At 38.6% G+C, this 17,736-nt stretch overlaps 1 protein-coding gene across 1 annotated transcript; it reads right to left on the bottom strand.

The window, feature by feature from the left end:
• Positions 1-3,958: 3,958 nt before the first annotated feature.
• On the bottom strand, positions 3,959-5,117 carry LOC103436434 (transcription factor MYB44-like). Its single transcript, NM_001328942.1, is given in 1 exon segment — positions 3,959-5,117. A coding segment is annotated over 1 exon segment (870 nt). The 5' UTR covers positions 4,970-5,117; the 3' UTR covers positions 3,959-4,099.
• Positions 5,118-17,736: the final 12,619 nt, after the last annotated feature.

Raw genomic sequence — 17,736 nt, 5'->3', positions numbered from 1 at the left:
TTTCATTGATTCAAGGGTCTTGACGACTTGATTTTGAATCAAACGTCGTTACAAGTTTTGAGCTTGCAACAAAGTCTTGAAGGAATCGGCACAAGTGCTTGTAGATTCTTCATGGGAATGTTTCGGCTTTGGTTGTGCGTTCTTTGAAGAGATCTTTGGCAGCGTATTAGTCTTCAAAGATTTGGCAAAGGTTCTTCTCAACGTGAGAATTTCGGCCTTTGAATGTAGAAATTGTAGACCTTTATGCTTGTATAAGGACCTTGTATTTATAGACTTCTCAAAGCTTGCCTTTGGATGGATTTGGTATTGATTTGTGTCTTGATTCATCCATGGGAGAATTTAGGCATGTTTTGTGTCTTAATTTCAGCCACTTTCCTTTGCTTGGCCGAAATTTATAGGGCTTTCTTGCCTATTTTGTGAGAAATCTTCAATTCTTACTTGTTTTGTGAAGATGTTTTAGCTTTCTTTCTAGTTTTTGGGAGCAATTTGGGCCCCTTGCCGATTTTAAGGAGATTTCTTTCCCTTTGTTGCATTTTAGGATGCTTTTGAGCTTCATTTGCTTGATTGTGCCACATGTCATTGATGACTTGTCCATTTGTGATGAGTTATATGCCACGTGGAGCTTTGTGATGCATAATGATGAGTCAATTTCATATTATATATTTTACCCTATTCTTAGTATGTTTTGGTAATTATTTTGGTAGAATTTTGATATTTTGATTTATATTTTCAATATAGGACAGCCGACTTCCTCTAGAGAAAAACATGATCAAACGGACGAATTTTAAAGTGATTCAAATTGGAGGACGTGATGAGTTCGTGGCCTTCTGGAGATGTGTTCAAAACGCCCCGATCTTCAAAACAAGCTATTATGAGCCGGATTTTGAGGATATTTGAGGCTAAAATGTGGTTGGACAAGTACTTTGCAGATTCTCCAAACTTAATTAGGATTTTATTTTCTAAGATATTTTATTATTATTTAGTTTCCTATTGGAAAAAGAAGACTTTGTTTTCTAGAGAGTGTGCGATGGTTTTTGGGGGATTTAAAAAGGTTTAGCCGGCCCTAGTCTATGGTACGCTTTGTTTTATGCAACTTTGGAGACAGAGAGAGTTGCTAGGGTTCTTGGAGATTTTCTACTTTAAAGTGTTTTCAATCATTTTCTTAATAATATTTTCTATGATTTTAATTATGAATATGCATAACTAATTCCTTTTGCTAGGGCGAAGCCTTGAGCCTTAGCATGAATATGTGATTTTTATTTAATTGCTTATGATTGATTGCATGATTACTTTGAATTATTAATCACCAGGATTAAAATTATCTAATTGTCTTAATGCCTGATCACCATTAGGATCTTTAGAAAAGTAATTTGATACAATTTTGGTCGGAAGGTTCCCTGAAATTGACTCTGGCTTCTTGTGATTAATAATTGTAATTTCCCTTAGGATGAACACCACATCTTAAGGGTTGCATGGTTTTTCAAAGGGTTTTCATAAAGCATAATGAGTCTTTCATGTTCAGATTTGATCCGAACGTCCGGACGGGTTGCATGTTAGATATACGTTCTATGTTGGAGGTTCCAAGTAGAATATAAATTAGGAAAACCTAACCTTCAAAGTGGCATGTGTAGATCATAAGTGATTGGTAAAAGTTCATAAGATTGCTAGGTAATGGTGGATCCCTAGTGCTTTGTTAATTTGATTTCTCCAAAACTTCTCCTTTTCTTTCATCTTTAGTATTGCAGATTAGTTTACTTTTATTAATTAAATTCGTTTTTAATTTAAGTAGTTTGTAAAATCAATCATCTCAATTTCTACTTTACAATAATTAATTGGAATTTGGTTTGCTTTGAATTATTTAATAATTCATGTGGAGAACGACCTTGCGAGATCCATTTATACTACTATAACCTTGTAATTCTTGCAAGTAATATAGGAGATTTTAACCCTTTTGCGTGCGTGGTAAAATCCTTATCACATCATTTGCATGCAACAAAATTTACATGTCTACACCTATAATCTTGGAGTCCTTACAGTATAAGGATTGGTGTGTCACTCCTAAGATGATGCAATATCTACTTCTTAAATATCCTCATGGATTCTCCCACTTTAATACGGATTCTACTTTCCTAAAAAGTCATATCCTTGACTATTAGAAATACACCTTTCTAAGGTTAAACTCTGGTAATGCAATATCTCCACACTTATCTCTTGCCCATTGCTTAAGTCTTAATATTTCATACTTACTTGACCATCAAAAAGCCTTTGACTAGCATAACCCCCCTCCTCTGGTCCTAGGCTTACTCACAGTTATGCGTTCTTTCATAGGTAAACAGATTCGAGCATCTCTATCACTCATGGTGATGCATGAATTTGGTTCCAACAATTGGTATTTTCATTAAGAGTTGAACTTAAGAACCTCTCGACCATATCACTCTACCAATGAACCATGAACCTTGAAAAAAGCTTTGTCAACACTGGCATTGACTAAACACCCAATAGCGGCCTAGCCACATATAACTTGTTGCGCAGGTCAGCGGTAATCATACCTGCAATACTATTACTACCACTTTTGAAGGAATCAATCAAACTTCTAAGGACACAACCACCCCATGGAGTGGCGAGGCTAGTGCTAATAGGTCCCCTCCTGTTATGGAACATGTGTATGATACTTTGTTAAAGATCAACTCTACTGTTGACAAGTTGCAACAAGCCTATACTGCTTTTTACGTGAAGAGTTGCGCAAACTTAGTGGATGTGGAGAAAAGAATGAAGGCTCTGGAGAGCTCCAGTGGAACCAACCTGCAAACTCAATTCCTGGTGCAGGCTGGGAAAGAGGCCACGAAAAGCACACTTGAAGTTAAAGACAGAGAAAATTAAAAAGCCCAAAGCCCAAAGGAGTTAAAAGAAGATATTCTGAGAGCTAAAGTTGACCGCCTGATGGCTTAGTCCAACTAGGTTACATAAAGTACGTTCCAACCGCGAGATGCACGTGGACAGGCTGACATCTTTATGGCACAAATTTCAGGAGCAGGCCTACTCAGATAGTAACTATTTGCCACTTGTCATTCCACGATCAAAATCAAGGGTCTATGAGGGACATAAAGGTAGTCGGATTGCTGCTCAAAAGGACATGGTTGGTTAACTGAGGCCAAGCAAGTTAGGCGGCATGCATAACTCTAAGAAGGCGTGCAATCCTGAGTGAGAAAACATCACTTCACTCTCCCAATATCAAATTGATGGATAAAAAGTTGTCAGCAAGTTAGTCAAGAAAAATGGCGCATTAAATGAGAGAGTAAGTGAGGTTAGGTGAGCCCAAGACTTATGGGTTCATAGAGAGCATATAAAGGGGTGGGAATCTCTTGTAAGGGGATCGGAGGATTGATGTAAGAGAGATTTCTTGTGTTAAGTTGAGCGCTATTTGTAATCTTGAAATCAATATAATTCGAGCAACATAGTGGATATAGCCAAATTTTAAGAGGCAAACCACTTAAATTTGAAGTCCATTTTATTCCAATTCATATTCCAAGCCCACCAAGGATTAACTGTTGTAATTTGTTAACCTGCAAGTTTTGAGTGTTAGCAAAATCAACTCATAAAAATAATGTACAAAGACTTCAAAGCATACTCAAGCTTGGAGTTGCTGACCTCAAAGAGGAGAAAGCGGAGCAGAAAATGGAGGAGGTGGGATTGGTGTAGAGGTCGAGGCAAAGGGGAAGACGATGGTGAACCCGCGGCTCCCCTTCGACTCTACGCTCCCCCTTCAACTTGTTCCAATAGAATTCTTGAATTCTAGAAAGTTGTTGGAATTTTGGATTCAATTGAGATGGGAGAGTGCGACGAGAGGGAGAGAGGGATGGAACGAAGAGAGCTATGGACGGGCAAAAGTTTTCGGAACAGTGCCATTACGAAACCAACAACCGAAATTTGGGCCCAACAAATCGAAATAAAATTCAAATTTCTAAAGCCTTCTGTACATTCAAAAAAATAATAGATAGCCTTCTGTACATCCTCAAAATTATTTCTTTTTTCTCATCAACTCCCTAATCCTGATTACTTGACTTCCTAATCCCATGTTTTCGTTTCTGGCTTTATACTTTCAATCGAGCCTGCTAATCCCAATGCGCTTAACCCCAGCATTCCTCACGCCCTCACCCTGTGAGCACGCTGCTCCCTCCATGTAACTCCTCACTTCCTTTCTAATCATCTCCTGCATCACTGACATAAACTCCGGCCCAAACGACATCGTATTGCTGTTATTGACATTCGTCTCCTTCTCCGGCTGCAACGACGCCGTTCTCTGTCCTCGGTGAGGGGCCGATTCATTGGTTGGCAACTCGTGCAACGCCGACTCCGCTCCCGGTAATGACAGAGTCAGCAGAGTCGACGGCTCGCACCACTCAGTCTGACTCGGAGGCGACTCTCGAGTTACGATAGCGGCGGTTCTTGCCACGGGCCGGAATACCTGAGAGGATGAGCTGGCGGGAACGTCAGACTCGCTGACGTCGGATCCGGACGGGCTCCCCGGACTGTAACAGAGACCAGAAAACGACACCGCCGCCGTGGCAGTTTTCTTCTCCGGACGAAGTATACCTTCGTCGATCGTCGCGCCGTCTTCGTTCGGCGAGAGAGCCGAGAACTTCCGCTTCAACGTCGAGTTCCAGTGGTTCTTGATCGCATTGTCCGTACGGCCGTTCAGGAGTCTGGCGATGGTGGCCCACTTATTTCCGTACTTGGCGTGGGCCCCGGCGATGATCTCATCCTCCTCGGGAGTGAACGCCCGGTGCTCCACCTCCGGCGATAGCTGATTGCACCACCGCAGCCGGCAGGACTTGCCCGATCGCCCCGGCACCGACTTGCTTATCACTGACCAGTTGCGAGCGCCGTAACGCTGAACGATTTGCCGTAGCTTCTCATCCTCGTCGGGGCTCCAGGGACCTTTAACCCGATCCAGTTCTCTCTGCACCATCGCAGAAGACTCCATTGCTGCCGACTCTTGTTGATCCATGAATGAATGAAAAACCCTAACCCTAGATAAAAACGAAATCAAAATTTGAAAGGGGATAAATAATCTACACAATTGGAGGAGAGAGGGAGGGAGAGAGACTCTCGGCCGTGGAGGCTCGGAGAATTGTGAGAGAGGCAGAGACGAGTAGGAGGGGTTTATAAAGGAGGGGCCTAGGGTAACCGAATCGGGTAAAAGGCGTTATGGCAACCGGTACTGCTGCGTTACCCGTTACCCGTTACATCACTCTACAGCTGTATAACCACCACGCGTTGCCACGTCGACCCCTCTGGATTGCTGAGAACCCTCCTCCCCTAAAATATCGGCGCCACGATATTTCTCCAGCGACAGCGTTTTGAGTTCATTTCCCGTTTTGACTTAAGGAAACAAATTTATCATAATATCGCGACAAATTGGGGAGATAATGGAGTGGCAGTTGAGGATAAGTTTGACTGAGCCAGGCTGGAGAGCATTTACGTGAGAAAGATTTTAAGATTTTTGGTTCCGTTTCGTAAACTTTATTATTTTATTTTGTTTTTATTGTTCTTTTGGGGCGCACGGAACCGCTGATGTGGAGAAAACGACAAGAGCGGTCGCGAAATGGGAAATCGGGTCGTGACTGACAAGCTGTCAGTCCAGCTGTATACCTGGCGCTCGGATGAGATTGTGAGACGCCAACGGCCTTACTGTCGACCGACACCAGGCGGTCATGATTTAAATTCTAACAGTCTACACCATGGCGTTTTTCTGTGTTTAAAATTTGAATTGGGTTGGGGCAGTGCAAATATGGGGAATTTAATTAATTAATTAATTAATGGGTTAAGCATTTAAAAGATGATAAGCATGAAGGGATTAGTACCAGATTTGAGTTGATACAGCTACCTTCCGACCGTGGGTTGGAGAGGGCACGGTCCAGTTCGGTTTGCTCCACTTTCAAATAGGAATTGGAATCGTAAAATATTAACAACTCAAATTTATTAATAAAATCATACAATTTGATTCACGATGATTCCGGTTCGATTCATATCAGTTTACAGTTATAACCAAAATTATACATATTTAGACGAATCTTCTACTTCTCCAGATTTTATGCCCACCCCTATTTAATTTTACTCCACCCCAATACTGAGCTAGAGCATGCCATAAATACATAAATCTGTGCTAGAAAGAAATATAAATTCAATTAATGTCTAACAATACTACTTCCTGCAACGCTCTTAAATAAAATAAATTCTAATTTTGGTAAACCATTAGAAAAATATCAAGGAGAGCTTATAAGAAAGAAAACTTATGCCTGGGATATTATGAGATGGAGGCTACATGTTGGGATAATTGATGAGAAGAAGAACTGAAGAAAATGGAAAAGTGGGGTGGTGCAAAAGAAGAAGAGAGGAAGAGATGAGGAAAAAAAAAACAATAATGAGAGCTTTAAACATTAAGGTTCATTTGGGAAAATATAAAAAATGGGCTAAGTGAAATAGATTTAAAAAATAAATAAATAAACAGTTCGATCCTATTATGGCAGTTCTGTCAAGATGAAAACCGTAATCAGAATCGATATGAACGACTCAGTCCAGTTCTTGAACCTAAGTTGACTTTTTTGTCAACACAGTTTTTTACAATTTATTTTGTCGCAGTTCGATGCAGTTTTGCAGTTTTTATGTCCACCCCTAGATGCAAGCTCATTGCACACTCGCCTTCTCATTCATTAAATTGTTTAAGAAAAGAATCATTCGGTTTATGTGTGTCTATCTACATTAATGTTAAATTAAAATAATTTAGCATATTCAAAATAAAATACTTGTTGCCAAAAAAAGGGGAAATCAATATGATAAACTGTGTGTTGAAGTTTGGTTGATCTTGTGTATAAAAATAATAGTTTAATGTTGAAGAAAAATGGAAACAAGTATATATATGGCTTTGACTAAAAAGAGAATAAGCATTTCAACTTTTGGTCCTTTTTTCAATTCTTTTTTCCATCATTATCTTCTTAGTATTTCTCTTTGAATTCGTTGATGAATTCATGCAAGAGGGTTTGGATTTAAGCTTTGGGCCGCAAGTGATTGATGAGGCAAGCCTAAAAAATCAAATAGAAACAATCAAAACGAACGAAATCAAGTCGAACCAGTGACATTGTTCGGTTTTATTTTTACAATTTTAACAAAGATGAACCTTTTGATATTTGAACGTAGAACCTATAATACATGAATCTTACTTGTTGGAACAACTTGTAAGTTAATAATCAGCTTTGAGCATAAGCGGTACCACCGTACCGGCCAAAGATTGTCCGACGCACAAGTTGATGGATCAGATCTTTTGATATTTAACCACCTTGAAATGATCATTTACATAAACTAAGGGAAGGCAAAGTAAATAGAATTTAATAAAGGGAAAGTTGATGTACAAAATCAGTACATGTGGTTTGAAATCTTTGTGGGCAATCGAGGATGTTTCGTCTGAGGTAAGTGCATCATGAACAGTGAAATGAATGCTGCTTTTCCCAGGCATTGCACATGATTGCCTTGATTATCCAACACAATGCATCATCATCACCACCTATTTCCTTTACTTCCTATATTTTCATTTAATATATTTAATTATGTTCGCCCGGTCATCGGATGATTTACGAATACATAGTCTATCATTTTTAACTGTGAAGAAACTCTTGTTTACTATTATTGACAGGTAAACCATAATATTCACCACAATAAAAAAAACCATAAAATTAAACTCAATGTAGAGTAATAATAAATGTTGGGAATTTTAACCATAAGCTCCTAGTACTGTTCACTTTAACGAAAAACCACATTTTTACACTAAAAAATCAATTCTGGTGCTATTCACTTTACTTTTTATTTTGTCTTTGTTGCAGTCCTATTAGAATAGGAATGTGATTGTGTAAATCTTAGTATATCTTGGAATATCTCTTATATTCCTATTAGGAGTTGATTACCTATTAAATGTTGTAATCTTAAAGGGAAAGGTTTTTACCTATCCTACTACTATAACTAAAGGCACAATAAGGTGGAATAGAACACACCTACAGTTACACATCTCTCTCTTTCTCTCTATGTGCCGCACCCCCTCTCTCTATGGCCTCCTTAATTGTTCAATAAATTATGTCTACAACACGTTATCAGCACACTCTTGACGTTGCGCTAAAGAGAGTTTGATCCTCAATCTGGGGAGTATTACATTTTAATCATTATTTTTATGATTAATTCTTATTTTATTGAATTGATCTACATACTATTGATTCAATTTAATTTTTTCTGTGTTGAACGTGAAACAATGCATTGGAGATGCAATTCTGGCTTTATGAGAAGGATCTTCTACAAATTCAAAGGTTCTTGTTGTTTTCTGCAATCAGGTACGCTTAAAATAAAGTAAGATATTTGAAACGACCTTGAAGCACGAAACCATTCCCCATGATTCATGAATCTCCCTATGTTTATATTTTCCTTCCGATATATATATATATATATATACACACACACACATATATTGTATATGTTCATATATTTGTCAATATATATATTTGTTTCATGCATTACGTAATTATAAAATCACTATGTGGAATTTGTGAGTTAAAGAATTGAAATAAAATAGAAGCATGATTTTTTTTGGGGTTCTAAAACCCTAGAAATCTGAAGAAAAAAAATAAGGGGAAAGTTGTTGTGCTGCGCCTCGCTGGCCTGAAGCCAAGCCAAGGGGCGTACCCAAAACAATATGGGCTTCTGCATCTGACCGCATTTAGGTCTCGGTTTGCATACCAGCAACCCTTTTCGCATTACTGGGCCTTCTCAGCCCACCTTCTATCAGCCAGCAGCTAACTAGCCCACTCCTTGTTGCAATTACAGATCGCCTAACTTGCATGGGCTGCTCCGTGCCGCCTGGTCATGAGCCCAACAAGCAGCCTTTGCTGCAGGACCCTATTTTGGACAGCAGCTAGCAATCCTTTGTTGGGATGCCTTTAGTTCTCGGCCCAAAGCCATTCTTTGGGCTTGTTTTTTTTTTTTCAACCCTCACTCATAAATTTTTTATTTTTGGTGCCCAATTTCATGGCCTTAACCAATTTTAGGTTGTTTCTTTTGTATGGCCCGTAGCCGTCTAGCCCACAAATATGGCCTAAAACTTTGTAATATTTGCTTCTACGATCGACCTCGAATGGTCCCGATCAATTGAATTAATTAAAAGTGACATTGAGTCCATTAATCTGATAATGAATCCAAAATTATTGACCTGAATATCACTTTTGGACATTAACGATTCAATATTTTATTTCTTCTCTTTGAACCGTTGACTCACTTTCGTAGTCCCGAAGTACTCACACTTGAGTTCCCGAAGAAACTCAAATCCGCTACACTTAGTTGTATATTGCATTATGTGTTTCATTGCAGGAACCTCTCTTTTATGAACTAAGCGTTCATAAACTAAATTGAACATGTAGTTTCAAATTTAGTGCCTTTGAAACCCGAAGATTTCATAAAACAATACACCCATGAAAACCATGTCTTGGAACTCGAATATTCTAACTTTGATGTTTATGGATGATTCATTCCCATAGCACCAATCATAATCTTGTTCCATCCAATTCAGTGGATTGTCGAACCGTCACAAGTTTGATTTTTCTGATTTTGACGTTTCTAATATAAATCACTTTATGTGGGGTACAAGACGTGAATCTCCACTTGACTATCAAGAAGCTGAGAAACCATTGAAGCCAACAATGGCATGGTGATGCACTGCTTCTGCAGGGATACACCGAATGGCAATACACTGCTTCGGCAAGGATACATCGAATGGCATATTCTCTTAAAATCCAATTTCGAGTTTGTTTTTACAACATATGGTAGAATCAGGGCCTGCCAAGGTGTGGCATCATGCCCAAAGCATGATCCTTGGTACCTAAGACCTAAAACTTCAAGAATAAAGGATAATATTCCCGAACCTTAACCCTACAAAATCTATTTCTGTCTCGATGGAATAAACCATTGGTTATGCACCTGTTCGTGCCCCTACCAATGTTGTTAAGGAGTACCATTCTAGTAGTTAATACGTGAGACTAATTTTGCTCCACCAAACATCATTGGAAAAAGCATAATTTTGACATCGATGGCCTTGTTGGCCGAATCCCCTTAGTAAACCATTTACTTTGTGAACATTTTTCCATGTTCCTGGATTCAAGTTTGATGTATGTTTTACTTATGGATAATCTTATTGATATTGTCCTCGAATATGAGTTAATTGAATCATGTTTCTTAATACATGTGACCGATTCAATTAAACATGTGACTAGGTAGGAATGTGGGAAAGTTAGTTGTCTGGATGAATGCGTACTACGCATACTAACTTTACACCTAAATCACATCTCTAACAACGACTTCAGGTCTATCCAACCTGATTAAGAGTATTGGCACGCTTCTCGTTGTATGAATTGTACTGCATCACCATATAAGGGACCTTAAATTCTCCCTGACGTTGAGTTTTTAAGGATATTCGAGAGAACAATGATCATCAATGAACCACTGAAGAAAATAGAGTGAAATCTCTTTGCACCACCTCCAAAAATGAGCCAGAAGCTTTGATTTAGGGCCAATGGGTTGTCTCCCAACTAGGAACACACCACATGTGGCCAGCCTGGAGCTAGGTGATTGAGCAGTTTACTTGTTTTGGCACGGCTATTTGGGACACTTAGGTCGAACAATGATGCTACAACGCATCTCCTTACCCGAAGTAAAGATCTTGTGCCTACAAGCATAATTTGTCAAGCCTGCTTATTAAGGAAATCGACTTTCTATATCATCCTTCACAAAGATACGAAATCACCTTTTTTTTTCACAGTTGATTCAAGGGAATATACGTGGACTAATCCAACCAAAATGTGGACCATATAAATACTTATGGTTTTGGTTGATGAATCGACAAACTAGTCTCATGTTTGTCTACACACATTGCTGCTAAACCTCATGGCCGATTAAGGGTTTACCACCCTACTTATCCCTTAAAGTCCGTGAGATTGGATAATGCCAGAGAGTTTATATCGACGGTTTTCGATAAAGTATTGCATGTATTTTAGGTTTATAATCGAACATTGAATTCCCATGTTCACCCCAAATAGCCTTGCCTAGCGATCATAAAGCGCAATTTAAATGATTGCCCGAATTTTGGTGAACGTACCAAAGTTTTTGGTTTTTGCCTAGGGCTATGTAATCTTGAACGCAGTTATGTTGGTTTGCCTTGAGGCCCATTGCCACCCAACCTATATGACGTTACAGTTGGTTACTGGGTACGAACCTGACGATTTTCGTATTTACGCATTTGGGTGTGTGCATTCCATGTGCCAAGTTGCGTCGCCACAACGTACCACCATGGGTCCTTAAAGAAAGATGTGTATCTTTTGTCGATCATGATTCTCCTTCACACTAGCTCTCTTCGAGCCCTTGCATGCGATCTCTTACCGCTTATTTACGGGTTGTCACTTTAATGAAACGGTCTTCCTGGCGTTCAGGGGAGATAAGAACGTCAACGTTCCTGTAGAACAACGCGAATTTGCGTGAACGTTGCCCACTATGTCTCATCTCGATCCCCGTACCACACATGTATGATAAGTAAGTGCGATGAATTCTAGATTTCAAAATGTTACTCCAGATGCATTCCTCTGATCTAGCTAAAGCGACGAGATCATATACCAACTGCAAACATGCCCGCAATGATAGACGTACTTAACGGACGTCGAGTCAACATACCTGGAGGGTGTGCCGCCCCTGTTGGACGGTCCGATACACCGGCGGATAGCCAATCAATCTATCTTGGCCTGGAACATGACAGATCATTCGGTTCGTACGATTCACTTCCCTGGAAGAGGAAGACACGGCACAACAATGAATCTAAACTCGATCGCTGTCTCAAATCATTTCCATCTCATAAGATTAATCCGAATTTCTCCCGAGACTTAAAGTTCTTGGTCCAGTATACTAGTTTGGATTAGCTAAATGGAATTGAAATGAGATTATCATCGATGATGTTTTCACTTATATGGTAGCTACCGACATAAATGAAAAGCGACGATATCGAACTGTGTTCCGTTGATTAAGTGACAACGTGGAACTGATTGGACAACCGAAATTACAATCCAGGTCAAATTCCTTACCAAAGTGTGTATTGGACCTGTTGTCCCTACACTGCCCAAGATAACCCTGTTGTATTACAAGTTGAAATAAAGTGTTATGAGATGAATGAAATAGTGCAATATGATACACGCCTTACGACGCAAGGTTTCTCTCAAACGTCTTGTGATTGATAGTAGCATTATGAAATGTGGTTAGTGTTTTCTCCATGGGGATATATAGATACAGAGATTTACATGTAAGTTCCCAAGAATTACATAGACTGGTTCAAATAGTTCCAAAACCACGGAACACCCTCTTAACTTGCTTGAAGCGTTCACTTACAATCCGACAAATGTGGTATACCTGTCTAAGTGATTATTTGATCAGTCAAGGATATGAATTATGCCTTTGCGTGTTAAACTATGAAGTCTTATTTCAAATTGCTAGAGTTACAGTTTATGTTAATGACACGAATCTCACTAAGACTCTAGAAGAGCTTAAGAAAACTACCTCGCACCTGAAGACGGAATTTGAGATGAAGGATCTTGGGAAAACTCTTTTATGCCTTGACCTGAAGTTGAAGCATTGTTCTGACGGTATTTTGGTCTACTAGTCGAACTACACCCTAAAGGTGTCACTTTTGAGTATACCTTTGATCGTCCATACGTTATATGCAAATGAGACCCTTGAAGAGGTTATGGAATCTGAAATTCCATATCTAAGTTCAACTCTGCGCTTCGTTGTACTTAGCTCATTGTATTTAAACAGGACATCTCATTCGTTGTTGATCTTAGTAAAGATGCAGCACCGCGCCTACACGCATCCACTAAATTGGTATTAAAGACATACCCTTAAGGTACTACGAGGGCAAATCCCAAAGCATCTCAGCGGATCCAATCCCCCTGATCCTTGAAATGATGCTTGCCTTGTAGTTATGCTGACACAGGTTACTTATTAAACCAGCACAAGGCAAAATCCCCAAATGGTTATGTCTTTACCGTTAGGGATTTCACAATATCTTGGAGGTCCACGATATGACCTTAGTTGCGAAATCTTCAAATCGTTCCAAGACTCACCTCACTTCACTACGCCACAAGTGAGACATGGTTAGGAGTTCTTGTTGAGAATATTCGAAGTACTTGCTGTGTTTTCATCCATCGTTGAGTCTTAATGACGATCCATGAAGATTATGTCGCATGTATCAACCTGACCAAGCCATGATACATCAACAAAGTCAACACCAAGACATATTACATCTACATCTACATCAGCAAAGCATCAGGAGATTGAAGTCATGCAAGCCGATCCCAGACAACCTTGTTGACCTCTACACGACGTCACTGCCGAAGTCAACCTTCTAGAAGCTTGTCCGAGGAATTGGTATGCCTAACTATCATATGCAATGCTTGTAGTTCTCTTTTGGAAGTTATATTAAACTCAGGGGGGTATCTAGAAGTATACTCACTTGATCTTAATGTACTCTTTTTCCCTACGATTAGGAGCATTTTTCCCACTGGGTTTTTGCTACCTAACTAGGTTTTAACGAGGCACCCATCTTGGGTTGATCATACCCTTGTGAGCTTTTCTTCTTGCGTCCAAAAGACGTATATTTTTTACTTAATGCAACTTCTCACTTTTCTCTTTAGACTATGGGTTTTTCTCACCTTGGGTTTTACTATAACGAGGTTTTGTGAGTTTTACTTTGGGGTGTGCTATCCACACACCCCAAATTACTTCTCACACACCCTTGTTAATTTCTATCCGTTGATCTTCTTCAATTCATCCGATCCGACGGCCGAAAATTAGAATGGTGTGTGAGAAGTAAAATGAGGTGTGTGGATATCACACCCCTTTACTTTTTATGCATTCTTCCATTGATTTGAGACTCGCATTCGCTCATTGTACCGACGACTTCATCAACTATACTTGCATCATCACTGAAAACATGATGCGTCATTTACTTGAGTATTTACACACTCAAGGGGGAGTGTTGCAGTCCTATTAGAATAGGAATGTGATTGTGTAAATCCTAGTATATCTTATAATATCTCTTATATTCCTATTAGGAGTTGATTAGCTATTAAATGTTGTAATCCTAAAGGGAAAGGTCTTTACCTATCCTACTACAATAAATAAAGGCACAATATGATGTAATAGAACATACCCACAATTACACATCTATCTCTTTCTCTCTGTGTGCTGCACCCCCTCTCTCTATGGCCTCCTTAATTGTTCAGTAAATTATGTCTACAACAGTCTTTATCGTTAAAACTCAAAATTTTAAAGTGTTTTTCATTAGTTTTCCTATAAATGTTTGATACGCAGATGACTAAAAAAAAGGGAAATGATAAACACACACATTTTATAGCTTCCTACACACCCCTAGCTAATCGTGTCCGTTGTTTTCGTTTGATTTATTCAATCCGATGGCCTGAAATAAAGAAGGGTGTGGAAAAAACTATAAAAGGTGTGTGAAAATCAGCTCTAAAAAAAAAAGTAACGAAAAAACCAAAATCAAACTCTGTCCTTTTTGTTTAATGGGCTACAAGGTCTGAACCAGCAGACCAGACCATATCCTTTGGCAGAAAACATGTTAATTAGGTATAATTTTTCATCATTTTAATATTAGCATTGGATTATTATGGGTTTGCAACTTCGCATTTAAGCATGTGTTATTTTATATTTCAACAACGATTTGCACGTGGTTGGAAGACTCCAGGATGTTTCCTTTACTATTTTTATATGCTCTGCCGTCTGCACCTCCAAAAGGGAAAATAATGCTTAAAGATTTAGCCAATATTTTTAGTTAATTTATGGCTTAATATTCCCTTGATATGTGAGAAAATATAAAAAAAAAGGGTTTTTGCTGCATTATTTTAACGTTCAACTAGATGATAGATCCAACCCCCATCTGAAAAAGGTCTTCAAAATATTCTCCTTCTTTTGATGGCTTAATGGAAATAGTTTTGAATTGTGCTATGTTTTCTCCTTTTTCGAATCGTTGTTTTCACACTCTGGTTTTGTACATTTGCATTCTTCACTTTGTTTTTTGGTCGTTTATTAACAGGTTGGATTTAAAAATTGGCATATTTGCAAACCTTGAGAAGAAAAAGAGAGACGATTTTCACACTATTTTTATTTTTTCTGCATGGACACCTTATTCATTTTTAGCATGTTGGCATGATAAATTTAAGGCAAGAAGGAATTAATGTATAGAGATAAACATGAGTATGTAAAGAGAGAGAGAGAGTGTGCGGTAAACCTGTTGACGGATTGAATTTTGACCCGGATCTAGTGTAACTAATAGGATATGGATCATGACTTTCAATCCGATTATCCGAAGAAGATCTTAATCTGATAATCTGATTATAAATAGATCCAAATATGTGTTGAGGTTGATCCAATTTGATAATGATCTGATCCGACTTAATATAACTTATTATTTAATTTTTATATTATTTATACTTTTGTGTAATGGTAGTTTAAGTTTTCTATACAACAAAAATACTCTTATATCCTATTTTCTTATTATTCAACATGAACATTTAAGTTAAAAATAAAATAATATAATAATAGAATGAGATTATTAATGATATTTTAAACTTTTCTATGTCTCTGTTGAAAATGACTTTTTTTTTATTTCATAGTATGATCTTGAAAACTATCCTTGACACACCCCGATCCAGAGTGTTCACGAAAACACCCGAATCGAATGTGATGGGCAACACCTGGAAGATAACGAAGCCATATAGTGTAGTGATGTGAAAAATGTGAAAGGAAGATTGAGATCCACGTAGAAGGCTTGTGTGGCATCTCAGGATATTTTAGGAATTTCATTGCTATCGAAAATAAAATATATTAAATTTTGAGATGGGATGTCACAATCCTTACCCATGATCAAGGTTCTAAAAGACGCTAGGTTCTAGTTGGGCGGCTAGGAGGGTATAGGCGGGCTAGACAGATTTAAGTAAATCCATTATATTTCCTGTAAATAAGTGTTTGTTTATACTTAAAATATATATGATTTCATCATAAAACTACCAAATAGAATGACATATGTATTATGAAGTATTGAAACATAATGAAAACATGGGAAACAAACATATAGTGTGTGCTCATTTAAGTATTCAACAAGTCTCTTACAATTTATAGAAAAAATTTAATGCAAATTGAAAGTTATCTATTTTCTGTCTAAGTAAGTTGCAACCTAGGCAGGTGCCTAGGTGGGTCTGGGCGGGCGCCTCAACTAGTCTAGGTGCCCTTTCTTAATTTTCAAATGTCTAGGCATTAATTGGGGTAGTGACTAGCCGCTTAGCACCTATGTGGGAATTTTTAGAACAGTGCCCATGATAGCTACGAGTTTACATCCATGCATGGGTAAGGATCATTTTCAAGAACATATTTGGGCCCTCGTTAATCGTCAAGGCCACATCTCTAAGCCCCTATCTTCTTCTTGAAAACAATAGTAATAATAAATCCTTAGCTTTAGAAATTTCACAACCATCGATCCCTTGCTCCAGCTTGGGGCCGATGGTTGCCCTTCCCACCTTCCTCCTAGTCTCCTTTTGTCCTCCCCTTTGCCCCTCCCCTCCACTTCTCTACCCTTTCTGTTTCCTCCATCCCCTGTTAGCTTTCTTGCCGCCACTCCCTCACTTCCCATTTTCTCTTTCCCCGGTCTAAGGGTGTCTCAAACACTTTTGAAAGTGTAATTAAGTTGGCAATTTCCTAGCAAATGTAAAGAGTCTGTAAGTTGGTTATTCCTAGTCTTAGGATTAATTGTAACTTGCAAAGGTTGGAGCTTGCGTTAAATGAGGAGCATGATTGACCAAAATTACACGGCAAATCAATCTTTAAATAAGGAAGAGGTTTAAATAAGGCCAATCTCTTTGTTTATTAGGTAAAAGAGTTCACCTAGTATATAAAGGGTTGTGTTGGAAGTTTTTAAGAGACCCATTTACACTCTAATCAAAATCGTGAGATTGTTTTATAAGATCAAGGGGGGAGATAAAAGGCTGTTTGGTTCTTAGATTTATCTAGGTGATAGTCTGAGAGCATAACACATCATTCATTTATCATGGAACTTTGTGTAAGCTTTGCTTGTGAGGAAGATCATCAACTTGCGTGAATCAATGTTCATCCAAGAGAAAGTGAAGAGGACGTGTTCATACAAGACAAGAGTATTTGATCAATCTTCTTTTGTGGTGTAAGAAAGTATCAATTGAGTCTTGTATAAGTCCTTAAGTTTTTAGTGAAATTGGCTGTGTGTAGGGATGGGCAAAGTACCCATGGGTTTGGGTAACCGCGGTTACTCGCCCATTTAAAGTTCACGGTTACGGTTATGGGTAACCGTTTAGACGAACAAATGGATCCATGAAATTTAAATGGGCGGTTATGGGTATTACCCACGGTTATAATGGGTATCCATCGATTATGGGTATTACCCGCGGTTATAACAGGTATCCATTTACCCATTTAATTTAATATATGTAAAATTAAAAACCCTAAATTTTCAATTTCTCCACCGAACTCAGTCTTAAACACCCCGTCCCCCGCTCATCTCTCCCTCCTCGCTGCCCTTTGTCTCATCTTTGCCGTTGTAAGGCGAAAACAATTTAAATA

Source organism: Malus domestica, chromosome 05 (genome assembly GCF_042453785.1).
Source record: "Malus domestica chromosome 05, GDT2T_hap1".
NCBI lineage: Eukaryota > Viridiplantae > Streptophyta > Magnoliopsida > Rosales > Rosaceae > Malus > Malus domestica.
This window is presented reverse-complemented; position numbering and strand designations above follow the sequence as displayed.